Source organism: Rhinatrema bivittatum, chromosome 7 (genome assembly GCF_901001135.1).
Source record: "Rhinatrema bivittatum chromosome 7, aRhiBiv1.1, whole genome shotgun sequence".
Taxonomy (NCBI): Eukaryota; Metazoa; Chordata; class Amphibia; order Gymnophiona; family Rhinatrematidae; genus Rhinatrema; species Rhinatrema bivittatum.
The window spans coordinates 223,171,033-223,188,746 of record NC_042621.1 but is presented as its reverse complement, the minus strand read 5'-3'; the positions used below and the strand labels follow the sequence as shown (position 1 = coordinate 223,188,746).

Genomic DNA, 17,714 nt, shown 5'->3' with positions numbered 1-17,714 from the left:
CGCACCTTGAATACTGTGTACAATTCTGGTCGCCGCATCTCAAAAAAGATATAATTGCGATGGAGAAGGTACAGAGAAGGGCTACCAAACTGATAAGGGGAATGGAACAACTTCCCTATGAGGAAAGACTAAAGAGGTTAGGACTTTTCAGCTTGGAGAAGAGACGACTGAGGGGGGATATGATAGAGGTGTTTAAAATCATGAGAGGTCGCAGTCCTTTCGTGGCAGATGGCCCTTTTGCGAGAGCCAGCCTGTGAGTGCCACCGCTAAACCTGCCACGCTATGAAGTTCAGCCGACCCATTCCTCGGTTCCTTACCTCAGTGGACGCCTCTCCCTGTTCTTCGAGGAATGGGTCAAGATCACGTCGGATCAGAGGGTCCTTGACATTATCAGAGACGGGTACGCTTTCGACCTAGTCAGGGAACTTCCAGATCTCTTTCTTTTCTCGCCTTGCAGCTGGGCCAAGAGGGACGTGGTGGTCCAGACTCTCTCCAAGCTTCTGGATCTGGGAGCGGTGGTCCCAGTCCCGGAAAGGGAAATTGGCGCCGGCCAGTATTCTATTTACTTCACCGTGCCCAAAAAGGATGGGTCCTTCCGCCCAATATTGGACCTCAAGAGGGTCAATCGGGCTCTCAAGATCCCCCACTTCCGCATGGAAACCCTGCGGGCGGTCATTGCGGCGGTCCGCCCCGGAGAGTTCCTTGCTTCCCTCGATCTCGCAGAAGCTTATTTTCATATTCCCATTCACCACGACTATCAGAAGTATCTCCAATTCCACATTCTCAACCAGGACTTCCAGTTTTGAGCTCTCCCCTTCGGCCATGCGACCGCTCCTCGCACCTTCACGAAGGTCATAGTAGTAGTAGCGGCGGCCTTGCGCCGCGAGAGGATTCTCGTCCATCCCTATCTGGACGATTGGCTCATCAGGGCCAAGTCGGAGATCTTTTGCCGGCGGGCGGTGGATCGTGTCTTGGAGCTCCTTGCCTCTCTCGGGTGGATAGTGAACTTTTCCAAGAGCAAGCTTCAGCCCTCCCAGGAGTTGGAATTTCTGGGAGCCCACTTCGACACCCGAGTAGGCAAGGTTTTCTTACCTCGGGCGCGAGCCCTCAAGCTGATCGATCAGGTCCAGACTTTGATTGCCCTACCTTCCCCGACAGCCTGGGATTATCTCCAAGTCCTGGGATCCATGGCTTCTACCATCGACTTTGTCCCCTGGGCTTTTGCTCATATGCGTCCGTTACAGAAAGCTTTGCTGTCCCGTTGACAGCCAGTGTCGGAGCAGGTCCACGTAGTCCTTCCGTTCTTGGATTCTACTGCCGACGAATTACAGTGGTGGCTGTCTCTTTCTCATCTTCTGCAAGGGATGCCTCTTCAAGCTCCACAGTGGACGATAGTGACCACGGACACCAGTGTGTTGGGCTGGGGTGCGGTCTGCCTTTCTCAGTCCACCCAGAGAACATGGTCGCAGACTCAGTCGCGCTGGCACATCAATCGACTGGAAACTTTGGCGGTCCGCCTGGCTCTTCAGGAGTTCCTTCCCCTGATCCGCGGCAAGGCGGTACGAGTCCTGTCCGACAACTCCACCACAGTCGCCTACATCAATCGCCAAGGGGGCACTCGCAGTCCCCTGGTAGCCTTAGAAGCCAGCCGTCTCCTCGCTTGGGCGGAGCGTCACCTACAGTGCCTTGTGGCCTCTCACATCGCCGGAAAAGACAATGTTCAAGCCGACTTCCTCAGCCGGCAGTCGCTCGATACGGGAGAGTGGGAGCTCTCGGACGCGGCCATGGCTCTGATAGTGGACAGGTGGGGTCCTCCTCACCTCGACCTCATGGCTACTCTGTGCAATGCCAAGGCCAATCGGTCCTTCAGCCGCTGGAGGGAGCACGGCGCAGAGGGCGTGGATGCTCTGGCTCTGCCTTGGCCAGCGGACATCCTTCTGTACGTGCTTCCCCCGTGGCCACTGGTGGGGAAAGTTCTCAGGAGAATCAAGCTCCACCGGGGACCGGTGATTCTCGTCGCTCCCGAGTGGCCGCAAAGGCCGTGGTTCATGGATCTCATCTATCTAGCAGTGGACGGGCCCCTGCGCCTCGGTCATCTTCCTCGTCTCCTCCGGCAGGGGCCTGTATTTTTCGACCAGGCCGATCGCTTCTGTCTTGTGGCCTGGCTTTTGAACGGCGTCGCCTGAGGCGCACAGGTTATAGGGAGGAGGTCATCTCCACCCTGCTGCGAGCCTGGAAGCAGTCGACTTCTCTGGCCTATGTGCGCATCTGGAAAGTTTTTGAGTCCGCTTGTACGGAGGCGGGTGTCCCTGCGCACTCCGCTTCGATTCCTTTGATTCTTTCTTTTCTTCAGAAGGGTCTCTCTAAGGGCCTCTCCTTCAGTTCTCTACGCGTTCAAGTCTCTGCGGTCGGCTCTCTTCTGGGTCGGGTGGACGGTCATGCCTTAGCAGCTCACCCTGATGTGATTCGTTTCCTGAGGGGCGTTAGACACCTCCGCCCCCCCCCCCCCCCCCCTCTCGGGCCATGTGTCCATCGTGGAGTCTCAACCTAGTCCTTTGTGCTCTCTATGCGGCTCCCTTCGAGCCTCTTCGCCACGCTACGCTCAAGGATCTTACTCTAAAGACTGTCTTTCTGGTCTCTATTTCCTCTGCTCGCCGTATTTCCGAGCTTCAGGCGCTGTCCTGTCGAGAGCCCTTCTTGCGTTTTTCGGATTCCAGGGTCTCTCTCAGGACGGTTCCTTCCTTCTTACCTAAGGTTGTCTCCGCTTTTCACGTCAACCAGTCGGTAGAACTCCCCGCGTTCTCTCCGGAGGAGGTCTCGGGTATGGCTGGTAGCGACCTCCATCAGCTGGATGTCAAACGAATCTTGCTTTGTTATCTCCAGGTCACTGACTTCCGCGTATCGGACCATCTCTTCGTCCTTTGGAATGGTCACAACCGGGGTAAGCAGGCTTCTAAGACCACGATTGCGCATTGGTTGAAAGAAGCCATTTCCTCGGCGTACCTTTGTCAAGGTCGTCCGCTTCCTGAGGGTCTGAAAGCCCATTCCCTGCGTTCTCAGGCTACTTCGTGGGCGGAGAGTCAGTTTGTCTCTTCGCAGGAGATTTGCAGGGCTGCCACTTGGACGTCTCTGCACACTTTTGCTCGGCACTACCGTCTGGATGTACACGCTCCGGTGTTCGGTTCCTTTGGGTGGCAAGTGCTTCGAGCGGGACTGTCTCGGTCCCACCCAGTTTAGGGAAGCTTTGGTACATCCCACTGTCTGGACTGATCCGGGTACGTACAGGAAAGGAAAATTAATTCTTACCTGTTAATTTTCGTTCCTGTAGTACCACGGATCAGTCCAGACGCCCTTCCCTGTCTGTTTTTTGTCCTCTCGAAGCTTGTTTTCTTGCAGGTCTGCAGATTTTCATATATTTCTTTGTGCAAGATTACTGAGCAATTACACCGGAAGCCTTGGTCATTTTCTTATACCAAGTTGATGCAAGAGCGTATAGGTATACCATGTTTTTCTACATTATTCTATATTTGCTCCGTTAAGCTTTAGTTACTTGCTTGATCCTATTCTTGGGTTTGTTGTTTTATGCTTTGAGATACTTTATACTGAAGGGGTAGAGGATAGGCTCTGTCCTGATATAGGGCATCCTTCAAGTTTTAGTCTGTCTCCACCTGCTGGAAAGGAGGCTCAACCCACTGTCTGGACTGATCCGCGGTACTAAAATTAACAGGTAAGAACTAATTTTCCTTTCATTAACCTGTGAACACTACTTTTATTAGATGCAAAAAAGCCTATTTTATGCTCACAGCCTTAAAGGGAACACTAGTAGCAGCATGCACACATATTTTCACATACACACTTACACTCTTTCACATACATATATGGTCATTCTCTCACACACATGCACTCATTCCTCATTCATTCCCCAGACTCTCACACACATGCATACTCACTCAATTCTCCTCCTCTTCCACACACACAGTAACTGCAAACCACAGACCATTCACTGCCAAGCACTTTCAGGCCAATGCAATACAGTGCACACAGCTGAGCGCACTGTTTAACTTTTGGTTGGACACGGGTTTTGGACGCATGTCCACAATCCCTTATTCTTTTTTTTTTTTTTTAAATGTAAAGTTTTATTGACAGCAAATTTGAGCAATACAGTTTAAAAGTAACCAGGTAGTCAATAAGCATTTCAAACTATATAACCCCCAGGATTCCACTCCCCCGCTATTTAGAATACAATAGTATCAGAGATACAGGAACAAAGAAACCACAACATGATGGAATGTGGGAGAATGTATAGTACAAATATGACTTCACAAAATATATCAAAGTGTTATGCCAAGGGTATAGAACTCCCAATAAACACAGTAAAAGACCACACAGAATCTGCGTAGTCCCTTCAGCGTGCCCCAGTGATGTAGAAATGCCTCAAGCATGTCCGGCAGGGTCATGAGTGTTTAGCCATTTGATAAAAGGTTCCCAAGTGCGACTATGAGCAGGCATACTATCATGACGGAGAGCAGTGAGGTGTGCCATCCTGTAGCACGAGTGCAGTCTATGAATCACAGCAGGTAGAGACGGAAGGCAAGGTAGTTTCCACGCTTTAGCAATTTCACTACGGGCAGCAATATAGACTTGGGATGCGAAAGATTGCATAGGTTTAGGCAAAGCCTCATTGGGAAGAAGGAGCAAGACCTGAGCGGGTTGCAATATGATAGCTATACCAGTAATGTCCTGTAGCCAGGTTTGCAGAGCATTCCAGAAAGGCTGTGCAAGAGGACACGTCCACCAAATATGCAAGAACGTGCCCACCTGCCCACACCTCCTCCAACACTGATCAGAAACATGGGGATACATAGCATGTAATCGTACTGGGGTCAAATGCCACCTATACAATAACTTATAACAATGTTCCTGAATTGCTGAGGAGATAGAGCTTTTAGCAGTTTGTTGAAAAACAATATCCCAGGTGTCCTCAGTGGGTGCCTCCCCTAAATCAGTAGCCCAGGCCCGCAAATGGGGGAAGGTATAAGGGGCAGGCGTGCTCAGTAAAGAATATAATTTGGAAATAACTCCTGTCAGCTTGTCTGCATGCACACAATAGGTTTCAAATAAAGAAATGGTAGGACGTATCGCCTGAGTAGCAGACAGCCCATACAGAAAATGCCGTATCTGAGCCAAGCCTAGGAAATCCTGGGGATCCCCACCCAGCCGATCCTGAAGATCCCTTGGGGACATTAAGGAATCCTCTTTCCAGAAATGACAGACAGTAAATAAGCCTTTGGGGACCCAAGTGGAAAAGAGTCGGGAAGTGTACCCAGCTTGGAAGCCAGTGTTATGAAAAAGAAAAGAGGATTGATGGTAGGGAAAAGAACCCACCATAGTACCTTTCCATTGAAACCAGTTAGTAAGTGTGGTTTGTAAAGCTGTGGGCATGAAATCAATAGTTCTCCAAGTGGATTTAGGCTGCCAAAATAAAGCTTGTAGTGGTATCTCCCCAATCATTGCATTTTCTAAACGCACCCATTGCTTCAGGTCATGAGTATAGTATGTGGCAACAACCGCCCTCATGTGGGCTGCACCATGATACCAATGAAGATTAAGAACCCCTCTACCCCCATGCTGACGACGATGATACAAGACAGCCCGCGAGACCCTAGGGGGCCTCCTATTCCAAATATAGTCAAAGAACTTCTTTTGCCATACTTTAAGTATTGCTTTTGGGACTAGAATGGGCAAGGTGGAGAACAAATATAATAAGCGCGGTAGGACATTCATTTTCAAAATCGCTATGTGACCCATCCACGAAAAGAACTCCCTCCCCCAATTGTGGAGATCCCGGTCAATTTTCTTCCATAACGGAATATAGTTGTAATTAAAGAGTTCCGACAGCTTAGCTCCTATCTGAACTCCTAAATATTTAATGGATTGTTTTGCCCATCGGAAGGGAAATGATCCAGATATGCGTTCCACTTCCAGAACTGGCAAGGTAAGGTTAAGCAGCTCTGATTTATCATGATTGACCCTGAATCCAGCTACTTTTTGGAAGGCCTCCAACTCCTCCACCACCGCTAGTAAAGAAGCATGAGGATTAGTCAAAGTGAAAAGTACATCGTCCGCAAATAGGGACATTTTGCAGTGTATACCTTCTAATTGCACCCCAGAGATGGCAGAAGAATGCCGCACCTTAGTAGTCAGAGGCTCCAGGAAAAGTGCAAATAACATAGGTGAGAGGGGACATCCCTGCCTCGTACCTCTCTGGATATCAAAACAAGAACTGTATCCTCCATTTACCTTTACCCGTGCCCGAGGCTTATCATATAATGCACGCACCCATTGTTGGAAGTAGGGGCCAAATCCAAATTTTTGCAGAACATGGAAGAGAAAAGGCCAGTGAACAAGGTCAAAGGCCTTTTCAGCATCAATAGCCAATAATACCGCCGGAATTTGTTTGCTCTGTACCCAATCAACGATATCAATTACCTTCCGAATATTATTGCTAGCCGTCCTGGAAGGGACAAATCCGACCTGATCGTTATGAATCAAGCCCGGCAAAACAGCCTTAAGGCGTTCCGCTAAAATGCGAGCCATCAGTTTTAAATCAATATTTATCAAAGATATGGGTCGGTAAGAGCCACACAGTTCGGGGACCCTCCCAGGTTTAGCTAAAACAGTGATGCCAGCAACATTAGCATGGCACGCCAATCCTATTGGACCTCGCAGGGAGTTAAACATATCAGTCAAGGGTCCGACTAACGTGGATGCTAGCTTTTTGTAATAGACCCCGGTGAGGCCATCAAGGCCCGGAGCCTTCCCAGCCTTCAACAATTTGATAGCATATTGAACTTCCAATGGCCGTTATGGGAGCATCTAGCCTAGTCCGTTGCTCAGGCGACAGAGTAGGCAAGTCAACCTGCGCCAGATAAGCCTCAATGTCCCCTTCCCGTATGGTTTGGTCCACCCCATACAGAGCGGAGTAAAACTCCGCAAAACACTGGCGTATGGCATCCGAAGTCGTACAGATATCCCCTCCCACACTCCGAATCTGAGTTACATTATTTTGGGCTAGTACTTTCTTAAGGCGACGAGCCAATAGTTGCCCCGCCTTATCACCTTCTTCGAAAAACTGTTGTTTGGTAATTTCCATAGCTAATGCTATAGCATCAGCATCCAGAGCACTCAGTTCTACCTTAGCCTTATCCAGCTGTTGATATATTTTAGGACACTGAGTGGCCTGATGCTGCAACGACAGTCGAGTGATAGTGGTGTGCAATAACGCCCGCTTTTCCCCTTTCTTTTTCTTACAATAAGAGGCTTGCGAGATAAGGAGCCCTCTGGCAACAGCCTTAGAGCATTCCCAAACCATGGGGGGGGCGCACTCTCACTGGAGGTGTTTATCTTAAAATAAGACTGTAGGCTATCTGCTAAATTAGATAAGAACCCCTTATCCTTCAATAACGACTCATTCAGTCTCCAAAATCGTTTCCCCTGAGAAGGTGTGGGTGCACTAAGAGCAAGTGTGATTGGCGCGTGGTCCGTCCATGTAATCGGATCTATCCCAGCGTCAGTCACCCCATTCAGTACATGGGCATCTACCAAAAAAAGTCAATCCAGGAATAGGAGTGATGGACCTGGGAATAGTACGAGTATGAATGTGAGGTAGGGTATCTCTGTCGCCAGACGTCATGAAGGTCCCATTTATCAAGCAGGGATTGCAGGGAGGAACGTGCGGACCTGGAGGCAGAGGAAATCTGGGCAGAATTATCCATTGGGGGATTGATGGTAAGATTAAAGTCCCCCCCTATTACAAGTAAGCCAGATGCATGTTGTAACAACAAATCATCTAGAGCCTTAAAAAAGGGGCCTTGACCCGTATTCGGGGCATAAATAGAGAGCAAAGTCCACACCTCCCCACCCACTCGCAGCTTAAGTAGCACATACCGCCCTTGGGGATCTGCCACGAATGTAAGAACTTCATGATTAAAATCTTTAGCCAAAAGTATACCCACCCCAGCATACCGGGAATCCTTTGTGCTTGCTGCCAGGAATTTATGGGGAAATTGCCTATATGCTATAAGGCGCTCATAACGTTTATGGAGGTGAGTTTCCTGGAGAAACCCAAGAGAGGCCCCGCTAGCCACTAACTCCCGCTCCAGCAGTGATCGTTTCTGCGGATGATTAAGACCCTTGACATTAATAGAAATCATACGTAATATACCTGCCATTCTCCTAACTATAAAGATTCACTAGACATAACATCCCACAGTTCCCCAGTAAGAAAAAAGTGTAACCTAAGATACTAGAAGAGATATACACCCCAATTGTGGAAAAATCCCCATCCTGCCATCAAACAGGATGGGCATCACCATAAGTGGGGGAAGCCCCATGCCAACGAGAACCGACATCCAACAATGCCTCCCCCCAGATCAGTACAACAAACAGCATGAATTAGAATATAAACCTGCAAACATTCAAACCGCACAAAGTCAAAAAGATTGTCATTACTTCCAAGTCTCCAAGATAGGTAGAAAATTCCAAGGAAGTATTTGTGGTAGACAATACTTTCCCATAAATCACCCAGATCTCAGAAAAGTCCATTGGCTCAAAAGTTATTCAACCCTGATCTGAGAGAGCCTTCTGTGAATCCTCAGAGTGCCTCCTTAATCTCCTGCCCCCCTTGCCCACTCTGCGCCAACGTGGAGTGTCCGCCAGGCGTTGAGACTTAGGAGGTGGTTGCGCAGGTATAATATTAGGATGGAAGCCCGCTTTTTCTAGCGCAGCCACGGCTTCGCTCTGTGTCTTGACACGGAGATTGGCACCTTTTGCAGTAAATTGTAATCCAAAAGGAAAGGTCCAATGGTATCTGATATTCTCCTTTCTGAGAAAGGCAGTCACATCTCTCAACTCGAACCTTTTCCAGAGCGTGGAGGAGGCCAGATCCTGGAATATAGAAATGGAATGTCCATCCCACATCCACACGTTTTGCTTCTTTGCGGCTTCCAATACAGCGGTTTTCTGAAGGAAACTATGGAAACAAAGCACTATGTCTCTGGGTTGAGCCTCTGATCTGGAGCCCAGGGCTCTATGTGCTCTTTCAAGCTTGATGTCCACATTACCGGCTGCTGAGTTTTCTTCAGGGGAAGTGCCACCCGATAAAAGAAAGTGGCAGATCCGCACTGCCACCTCAGAGGCATTAAGGTAGGTCAGTGCCTCCGGTACCCCGCGTATGCGAATATTACACTGCCTAGTGCGGTTTTCTAAATCCTCAAGCTTGTCTTCCATCGCGGAGATTGTGGTATCCGTGTGATCCTGTTTTTGTTGGAGCGTGCGTAGGGCCTCAGCGTGAGTTTCTGTCCTCAGATCCACTTCATCAACCCGCTGCCCAAGAGCTGCAAAATCCTCCCGCAGCTCAGAAATGGAGGCTAATAATTCTTTTTTATGCGATTTCAAGTCGGAGCGAAATTCAACAAACCAGCCCCGAATTTCGTCACGAAGCTGGGAGATAAGTGCAGGGGGCTCAATTTCCGCGCGATCCGCAGTGCTGCAGGCGTCGCCAAAATTTACCTCGGTGCTCTCTATCGCGGCCTGATCAGGCCCAGCATCATGGACGTCGGCAAACTCCGCCGGCATTTTAGAGAAAGAAAACTGCTTTAGGTCCGTGGTTTTACATTTTGCAGCCATCCTAATGCAGTCAGACAATTGCTAGCTGAGTGTCCCCCGAATTCGCCGCTTTGCAGGTTTATTTTTCAAATGCATGTTGATGAGGCTATTAGCTATTCTCCCCTGATTAAAAAAAAAAAAGTGTGCCCGACATGCACATTTTTACCATCAGAAATTAACGCCTGTCCAGAGCAGGTGTTAATTTATGAGCAGCCCAAAAAGTGTACAGAAAAGCAAAAAATACTGCTTTTCTGTACTTCCTCTGACTTAATATTGTGGCAAAATTAAGTTGGAGGAACAAAATGGACAAGAATGTAAAAAAAAAAAAATTTACAAAAAAAAAAGTGTGCTGGCGGTCAGGTTAGGAAAACAGACTCTCGTAAAATTGAGCATCCATTTTCCTAACCCACTGACAACCACCTCTCCTGGGCACCCGCTGCCAAGGAGGTGCTAGGGGTGCACATTTGTCCTTAACGCTTCCTTGGTAGCATGACCCCTCATTTAAATATTCAATTGCGCACCCAGGAGAGGTGGCTGGGTGCATTTTCTGAAAGTAGGCGCTCAACACTGAGCATCCATTTTCCATGCTGATTTATTGGATCAGCCCGACTGAGAAGTAACACAAACCTCTGAAAAAAAAAAAGACATCTAGAACTTTGCCATACCATACCATACCAGCACTATCTCAGGACTCAAACAGCAGCAGCCTCACCTATGACATGGCAGCAATTCAAATATTATATCATGCCCTAGAACACTAATACACCACCTACTAGGGTTAACAGAACAAGCCGTAATGCTAGAAGGCTCTACAGAAAAACTACATACTAACAGAATACTGCATCTCAATTACACATGCAGAACACAGACAGACCCTAACCTAATACAGAATAAAGGACTACAAATTAGAATTAGAAACAGAAACATGCAGACAAAAATAGTGGAAAGCCCGAGAAACCACCCTGAAGAACAAAATTCAAATATATAGGGGTAGATCTTAAGACACACAATTTTGTAACATGCGCGCACAGGCGCTTGCATGTTATAAAATCGGTGGGCGCAAGGGGGTGCACAGTTGTGCACGCCGAGCAGTGCTACCTTCTCCGTTCTCTTACCCCTAGCCTGACCTAACCACCCCTTCCTCTAACCCCTCGAATTTTATCTTACCTTTTGAGCGTGCTGGCAGCCTGCCGGCACGCGATCCTCCAACACAGCGGTAATGGCCACTGTGTCGGAGGCCTCTGGCCCCGCTCCTTTAATAAAGCCCCAGGACTTACACGCGTCCCAGGGCTTTACGTGCGTCGCCGGGCCTTTTGAAAATCCAGCCCATAATGCACATTCCCAAAGACAGCATATGCCAATCACTAAAAATTGAAAATATATTTTTTTTACCGTTGTTGTCTGATCTTATTTTTTTAATCGCTTACTCTGACTTTTTTTTTTTAACATTATCTTTCTTGGTCTTTTCCCAATTCCTTTTACAAGGTCTATTTTTTTTTCTTCTTTCTCTCCTGTCTTCTTTCCTACCTCCCTCAAACACACACTCAGGCTTTCATTTTCACATGCTCTCTCTCACACACAAGCCCCCACTCTCAAATGCTTTCTCTCACACATATCCTTGGCTCTCACTTTCACATGCTGTCGCTTTCTCACATACTGTCTCACCCAGGCTCACTCATGTTCACACACACGCACAGGCTCTCTCAGATTCCGTCTCTCTCTCACACACAGGCTTTCACTCTCACATGCTCTCGCACACACCATAGGTTCTCATTCTCACATGCTGTCACACACACACACAACCAGGCATCCTCTTCAACCTTAATGATGTAGTTAAGATATGCTGTAAAAGAGAATATTTTTTTTATTATTAATTAAACACACATTCTAATTTTACCAATATATTTATGTGGGATCATAACAACTGATTATTTGTAAAAGCCATAAAGCTAGAGTTTAAATGAGAGTCTCCTCCTTGGGTCAGTCTAAGTGGAATTTATAGTCAGTAACCATAGGAAATCCTAGAAAACATCAGTAAGTGATGGACTCCCACCAATAAGATTGGGTGTAGGATGTAATCACTGCAAGACACTTAAGCCACTGGCTGAACTGGGATTTGTCAGTCATCAAGCTGGTATGAGAATTAAGTCATCAACAGGGCTGTCAAAAAGTCACTTTCACAGAGTGGACAGGATCATTTGGGATGAGTCAGTGAGTGTTCAAACTCAAGGTACAATCATCTTCAGTAATTTCTGGACCAAGTATTCATTCTGGGGCGGGGCATGTTAACACCTTTACCATTTTTCTAATACTGTTTCCTTCTCTCTGTGCTATTAATTTGCTCACCCTTACTTTACCCTTCTCTTTTTCTTTCAAGTCCTGCGTAGAGGAAGATATATTTCCAGGAAAAGCCCTCACCATATCTCCCTACACAATATTACATTTATTAATTGCATGACTGTCAAAGTTAAGCACTTCTTTGTTACAAGTCTGCACACTGAAATGCAAACACGGGGACCAGCTAGTCCTAGAAATAGCAATCCTATTAACAGATCCAGACATTGTACAACCATTTGCAGCAATTTTGGTTGAAGCCTTTTATTGTGAGGTTTATTTTCAATTTAAGCAGTTAACTGCAAGACAAAGACCCTACCATTGATATGATCTATAAACCATAGCCAAGCACAGAGGGAGAATTGCAAGATTTATTTCAGCTAGCCCTTTTTCGGGCTAGATGTAAATTCTGCTACAGAGAGACCCTGATCATCCCAGGCCACTGTAAGATGGAATCCACGGTGGTCCTGCTACAGATACTCAATGCTACTCTTCTTCTGCACGGGAGCCAACGCTTCTCCTCCTTCCTACCAATGCAGCTCTGGCAAATATTTTCTTCCACGGCCGCAGGGGCAGGTACAAGGAGGAACAGACAGAGTTTGGGGAGTTTAGCCCAGAGACCTGGTAATTCCTTCAGCATTCTGGAGTTTGCAGGGTTTTCTGTTGACACGATAGCAGTGCATCTATTTCGGTACAGCAAAATAGTGCCAGCTACAGCACTATCCAGTAATTATGCATGCCCAATTTAGGTGTTTTGTACCTGTATATGAGGTAAAATAGGTTCAGAGGATGTGTCAATTTTGAAAGTTTAGATCTACAGAGGGAACATGGCTTTTTTTTCAGGTGGGGAAGGGTGGCCTGCTAGAGTGTGAGCCATTGAAAAAACAAAAATTATGTTAAAAAAAAAAAGCATAAGAAGTTGCCATACTAGGTCAGACCAAGGGTCCACCAAGCCCAGCATCCCATTTCAAACAGTGGCCAAACCAGGCTACAAGAACCTGACAAGTACCCAAACACTAAAAAGATCCCAAGCTACTGATGCCAGTAGTAGCAGAGGCCATTCCCCAAGTCAGCTTAATTAATTCTCCTCCAAGAACTTATCCAAACCGTTTTTAAACCCAGCTATACTAACTGCACTAACTAAATCCTATGGCAACAAATTCCAGAGGTTAATTATGCATTGAGTGAAAAATAATTTTCTCTGTTAAATTTTAAATGTGCTACTTGCTAACTTCATGGAGTGCCCCATAGTCCTTCTATTATCAGAAAATGTAAATAACCAATTTACAAACAGGACAGGGTGAGGAATGGCAGAGATGGGAAGAACAATAATGGTTCACACAAGACAACAAAATCACCAGCACGGCTCCTGCTTGTATTGCTTTTTTTCCCCCTATCAAAATAGGTTCTCGTGTTTTTAATAATTTAATATTTTAGAAACATGATGCAACCAGGAACCTGGGTGTACATTTCTGGTGCTTAACCAGAATATAAGCTTCTAAATAAGTGAAAAAAAAATAGTAAAGATACTATTATTGTCCCTTAACAATAAAGTAAACGGAAGCCTTACACTTAGGCAGCCCATGAAGTAAGCAGTTTTCCCCTAGACACAGACGGACCGATACAGAAAAACCAGCGGGAGAGCCAGCGATTGCCCAGGCCACTCTCCTGGGCGTGCGATTCAGAAAGAAAAAATTTGCAAATGAGGGCCCGCTGTAAAAGTAGGCACCAGGGACACTAGCACGTCCCTAGCGCCTCCTTTTTGACAGAAGCGGCAGCTGTCAGTGGGTTTGACAGCCGACGCTCAATTTTACTGGTGTCTGTTCTCGAACCCGCTGACAGCCACGGGTTCGGAAAACAGATGCCGGCAAAATTGAGTGTCCGTCTTCCAAACCGCAGCTGCGGGCAGATTTAAAATGTTTTTATTTTTAATTTTTTTTTATTTTTGGGGCCTCAGACTTAATATAGTTTTTTCTGCTTTTCTGTACACTTTAACACCTGTCTTTGGCAGGCGTTACTTTCTGTATCGCGTGGGAATAACTAATAGGCCCATCAATATGCATTTTGCATGTTGTGGGTGCTATTAGTTTCGGGGGGGGGGTTGGCCGGGCATTTTCCACGTGCTATTATCCTTTACTGTCAGACTGATACAGTAAAAGTTGCAGGAGAGTGGGCGAGCGCACAGGCCACTCTCCTGTGCGTGCGATTCAGTATTCAAATGAGGGCCTGCAGTAAAAAGAGGCGCTAGTGACACTAGGGCATCCCTAGCACCTCTTTTTTGACAGATGCCGCGGCTGTCAGCGAGTTTGAGAGCTGACGCTCAATTTTGCCGGCATTGGTTCTCAAACCCGCTGACAGCCATGGGTTCGGAAACCGGTCGCCGGCAAAACTGAGTGTCCAGTTTTCAACCCGAGGGCTGATTTTAAATTTTTTTTATTTTAAATTATTTTTTACTTTTGGGACCTCCGACTTACTATCGCCACGATATTAAGACGGAGGGTGTACAGAAAAGCAGTTTTTACTGCTTTTCTGTACACTTTCCCGGTGCCGGCAGAAATTAGCACTAATTTCTGAAAGTAAAATGTTTGGCTTGGCTGCACATTTTACTTACTGAATTACATGGGAATAGCTAATAGGGCCATCAACATGCATTTGCATGCTGCGGGCGCTATTAGTTTCAGGGGGGGGGGGGTTTTGGCCGCATGTTTTTGACGCGCTATTACCCCTTACTGACAGGTCGATACTCTAAGGCCGCGGTAGAAAGAGTGCGGCAGTGCCTGGCGCACCCTCGTTCCCCGCACGCACAGTTCTCTTCACCTACCGCTCGATACTCTCTTCTAATTGCATGCAAATGCATGCCGCGTCTGCGAAGTGTTAGGGAAGTGTTAGGCCCGCACAACCCATTTTACGGTATAGAGCGCCTACACAGTAACCTGGGTGCTCGGGCCTAACGCTTCACGGCCACGCTGGTATCTGTCATTTCAAATGTCATTTGAAATGACAGATACCAGGAAGTCGGGATTGCCGTCCCCTCCCCTCCTCCCGAAGCAAAAAAAAAGTGAAAAAAAAAGTTGCGAGAAAGAGAGGGGAGAGGACGGCAATCCTACGCTCGGCGACTTACTTTTGCAGCCCCCCTCCGGACATCGTGGCTTCCCCCGTGCCAGTTCCCCTTCCCCTCCTCCTGAAGCAGGGCACGAAAAGCGCGAAGCGACTTACTTTTGCAGCCCCCTCCGGACATCGGACGACCTCTCCTGCCTCCAGCTGCTCGCGAAGAAGGACGCCTGCACGGCCGCTGAAGACGTGACGTCACGACGTTTGGCGTCACGGCATGTGACGTCACGTCTTCAGCGGCCATGCAGGCGTCCATCTTCGCGAGCAGCAGGAGAGGTCGTCCGATGTCCGGAAAGTGCTACAAAAGGTGAGTCGCTTCGTCGCTTTACACTGCCAGTCCCTTCTTCCCTCCTCCCGAAGCAGGGCGCGAAAAGCAGCCTTGCTCCCGGAGGAGGGAAGAAGGGACTGGCAGTGTAAAGCGGCGAAGCGACTTACTTTTTGCAGCCCCCTCCGGACATCGGACGCCCTCTCCTGCCTCCAGCTGCTCGCGAAGATGGACGCCTGCACGGCTGCTGAAGACGTGACGTCACATGCCTGACGCCAAACATCGTGACGTCACGTCTTCAGCGGCCGTGCAGGCGTCCATCTTCGCGAGCAGCTGGAGGCAGGAGAGGTCGTCCGATGTCCGGAGGGGGCTGCATAAAGTAAGTCGCTTCGCCGCTTTACACTGCCAGGAGGGGAGGGGGAACTGGCACGGGGGAAGCCACGATGTCCGGAGGAGGGGGGCTGCAAAAGTAAGTCGCCGAGCGTAGGATTGCAGTCCTCTCCCCTCTCTCGTAACTTTTTTTCGCTTTTTTTTTTTCTTTGGGAGGAGGGGGGAGGACTGGGGCTGCCCCGGAGGCCAGCATCCATGGATGAGGCCAGGGCAGGTGAGAGGGGGCTGGGGGAAAGCTTGCCGCCTACCCTTACCCCTGCCTCTAATGCAGGGGTAGGGGTAGGCGGTAAGTTAGCAGGTTAAACGCGGGGCAAAATGACAGCGATAGTCGGGGCACGCGTTACAGTATCGGAGGGGAATGGCTAATTCTTTCATTATACAGCTAATTCGTTCATTTACATATCATATACATGCTGCGTGCGGAAAGGGTTATGCGTCTGTTTTAAGAAGCGCTAAGGACGCGTGAAACTGGAGACTGTATCGCTGGATCGCCTTACGCGTCCGAATTGTGCGCTCCCAGCACGTTACAGACGGCAAATCTTCAACCGCACGTTACAGTATCGACCCGTATATAAGGGGTAAAGCTAGCGCCTCAAACGCACATCCAAACGCAGATTTAACAGTGCGCTCCATACTGTACTGTATCGGCCTGAGTATAAGGGGTATAAATAGCGCGGGGGGGCTAACTGAGCTCGGCATGTGTGCACTTTACTGCATAGGTCCGAGAGTAAGTAGAAGAGTAACCTCCAAGTGCTTAGAGCAGCCGCTGAGAACCAGGGAGGAAATCCAGTTTTCAAATCTACAGCTCCTACTGATGCTCCTTGTGAACTTGGACAAGACACGTCACCTTGTAATGTCTCAGGTAAGCGAGCCGGTAGCGCGCTCCATTCTTCCCTCGGGGAAACAGGTGGCAAGTAACGTTGGCCGGCGACGGGAACGCTGCTTGCCCCTGGAGGGGTTGGGAAGGGGCGGGATTTGGGCTGCTGCCAACGCCGTGTTCTTGGCTCCCGGCTGCCCGTCCTGTCACTGAGAACAGCAGGAAACGCGATGGTCCCTTCACCTGCAAGTATCCCTCCCCCTCCTCGGTCGGCCGGGGACACGAGGCTGGCCACAGGATTACCCCAGCCAAAAGCGACTTAGAACCACGACAAAGACGGGTTTGCCGGCTGTGTCCGGAGAGGATTACACCAGTTGCCGGGGGAGCAGCGGCCTTCATGGGCTCCAACGACGCAACGGTGGCGGTTACCACAGCAAACAGCGACGAGGAGGAGGAAGAGGCGGCCGGTACCGGGGTGCTGGCGGGAGAGCTAACAGCGGGGGGCTCGCCGGGCCGCGCGAAGCGCAGCTCTCTAATCCCGATGGGTCCCGAAGAGACACCGCAAGGAACCGGTGAGAAAGCGCGAGGGGACGGAGCAGCAGCGTCCCCCGGGCGGATACTATCTCCCCTCCCGGCATGGGTTCACGCTGGCAGCGATGCAGGAGTTCCACGGCCCGGGAAGGGGTGGGGAGCGAGGGAGTGCAGCGTGATGTAATCACGCACTTAGGCGAGGGAGTCAGGCGGGGAAACGGCCGGGAAAGACCTTCCTGTGGTAAAGGTCAAATCCAGGTATCTCCCCGGGCGGAGTGGCGGACTGCCCACTCGCCTAGAAAATCCAGTAGCAACTTAACTACGAAAAAAAAAGAAAGAAATCCACAGAGTTTTAGAACGGTGGTGTTTCCCATGTTCCTGCTTTGCTTCTCCTTCCCCATAATGAAAAACAATTGAAATCTTGCTTGTAACTTGTACAGGATGACTTGACAAAAAAAAACTGCTTAGGAAGTGATACTGATAACTGCCACTCCTGTGCGTGCCAGGTGGTCATTGTTCACCTGGGTGTGACCTGGTAGGTGCAGCCCTGACTTCTGGATTACCTCTTCACCATTAATTGATATCAATATTAAATAGCCC

The 17,714-nt window shown here is 48.7% G+C and overlaps 1 protein-coding gene across 1 annotated transcript in view; it reads left to right on the top strand.

Annotated features, from left to right (window-relative positions):
- The first annotated feature begins 16,764 nt into the window (after nucleotides 1-16,764).
- Nucleotides 16,765-17,714, top strand: part of LOC115095758 (solute carrier family 35 member G1-like) — a 53,979-nt gene continuing 53,029 nt past the window's right edge. Inside the window, exon 1 of the mRNA XM_029609878.1 lies at nucleotides 16,765-17,155. Coding sequence (XP_029465738.1) covers nucleotides 16,981-17,155 — 175 coding nt within the window. The 5' untranslated portion in view covers nucleotides 16,765-16,980. The remainder of the gene's footprint in view (nucleotides 17,156-17,714) is intronic.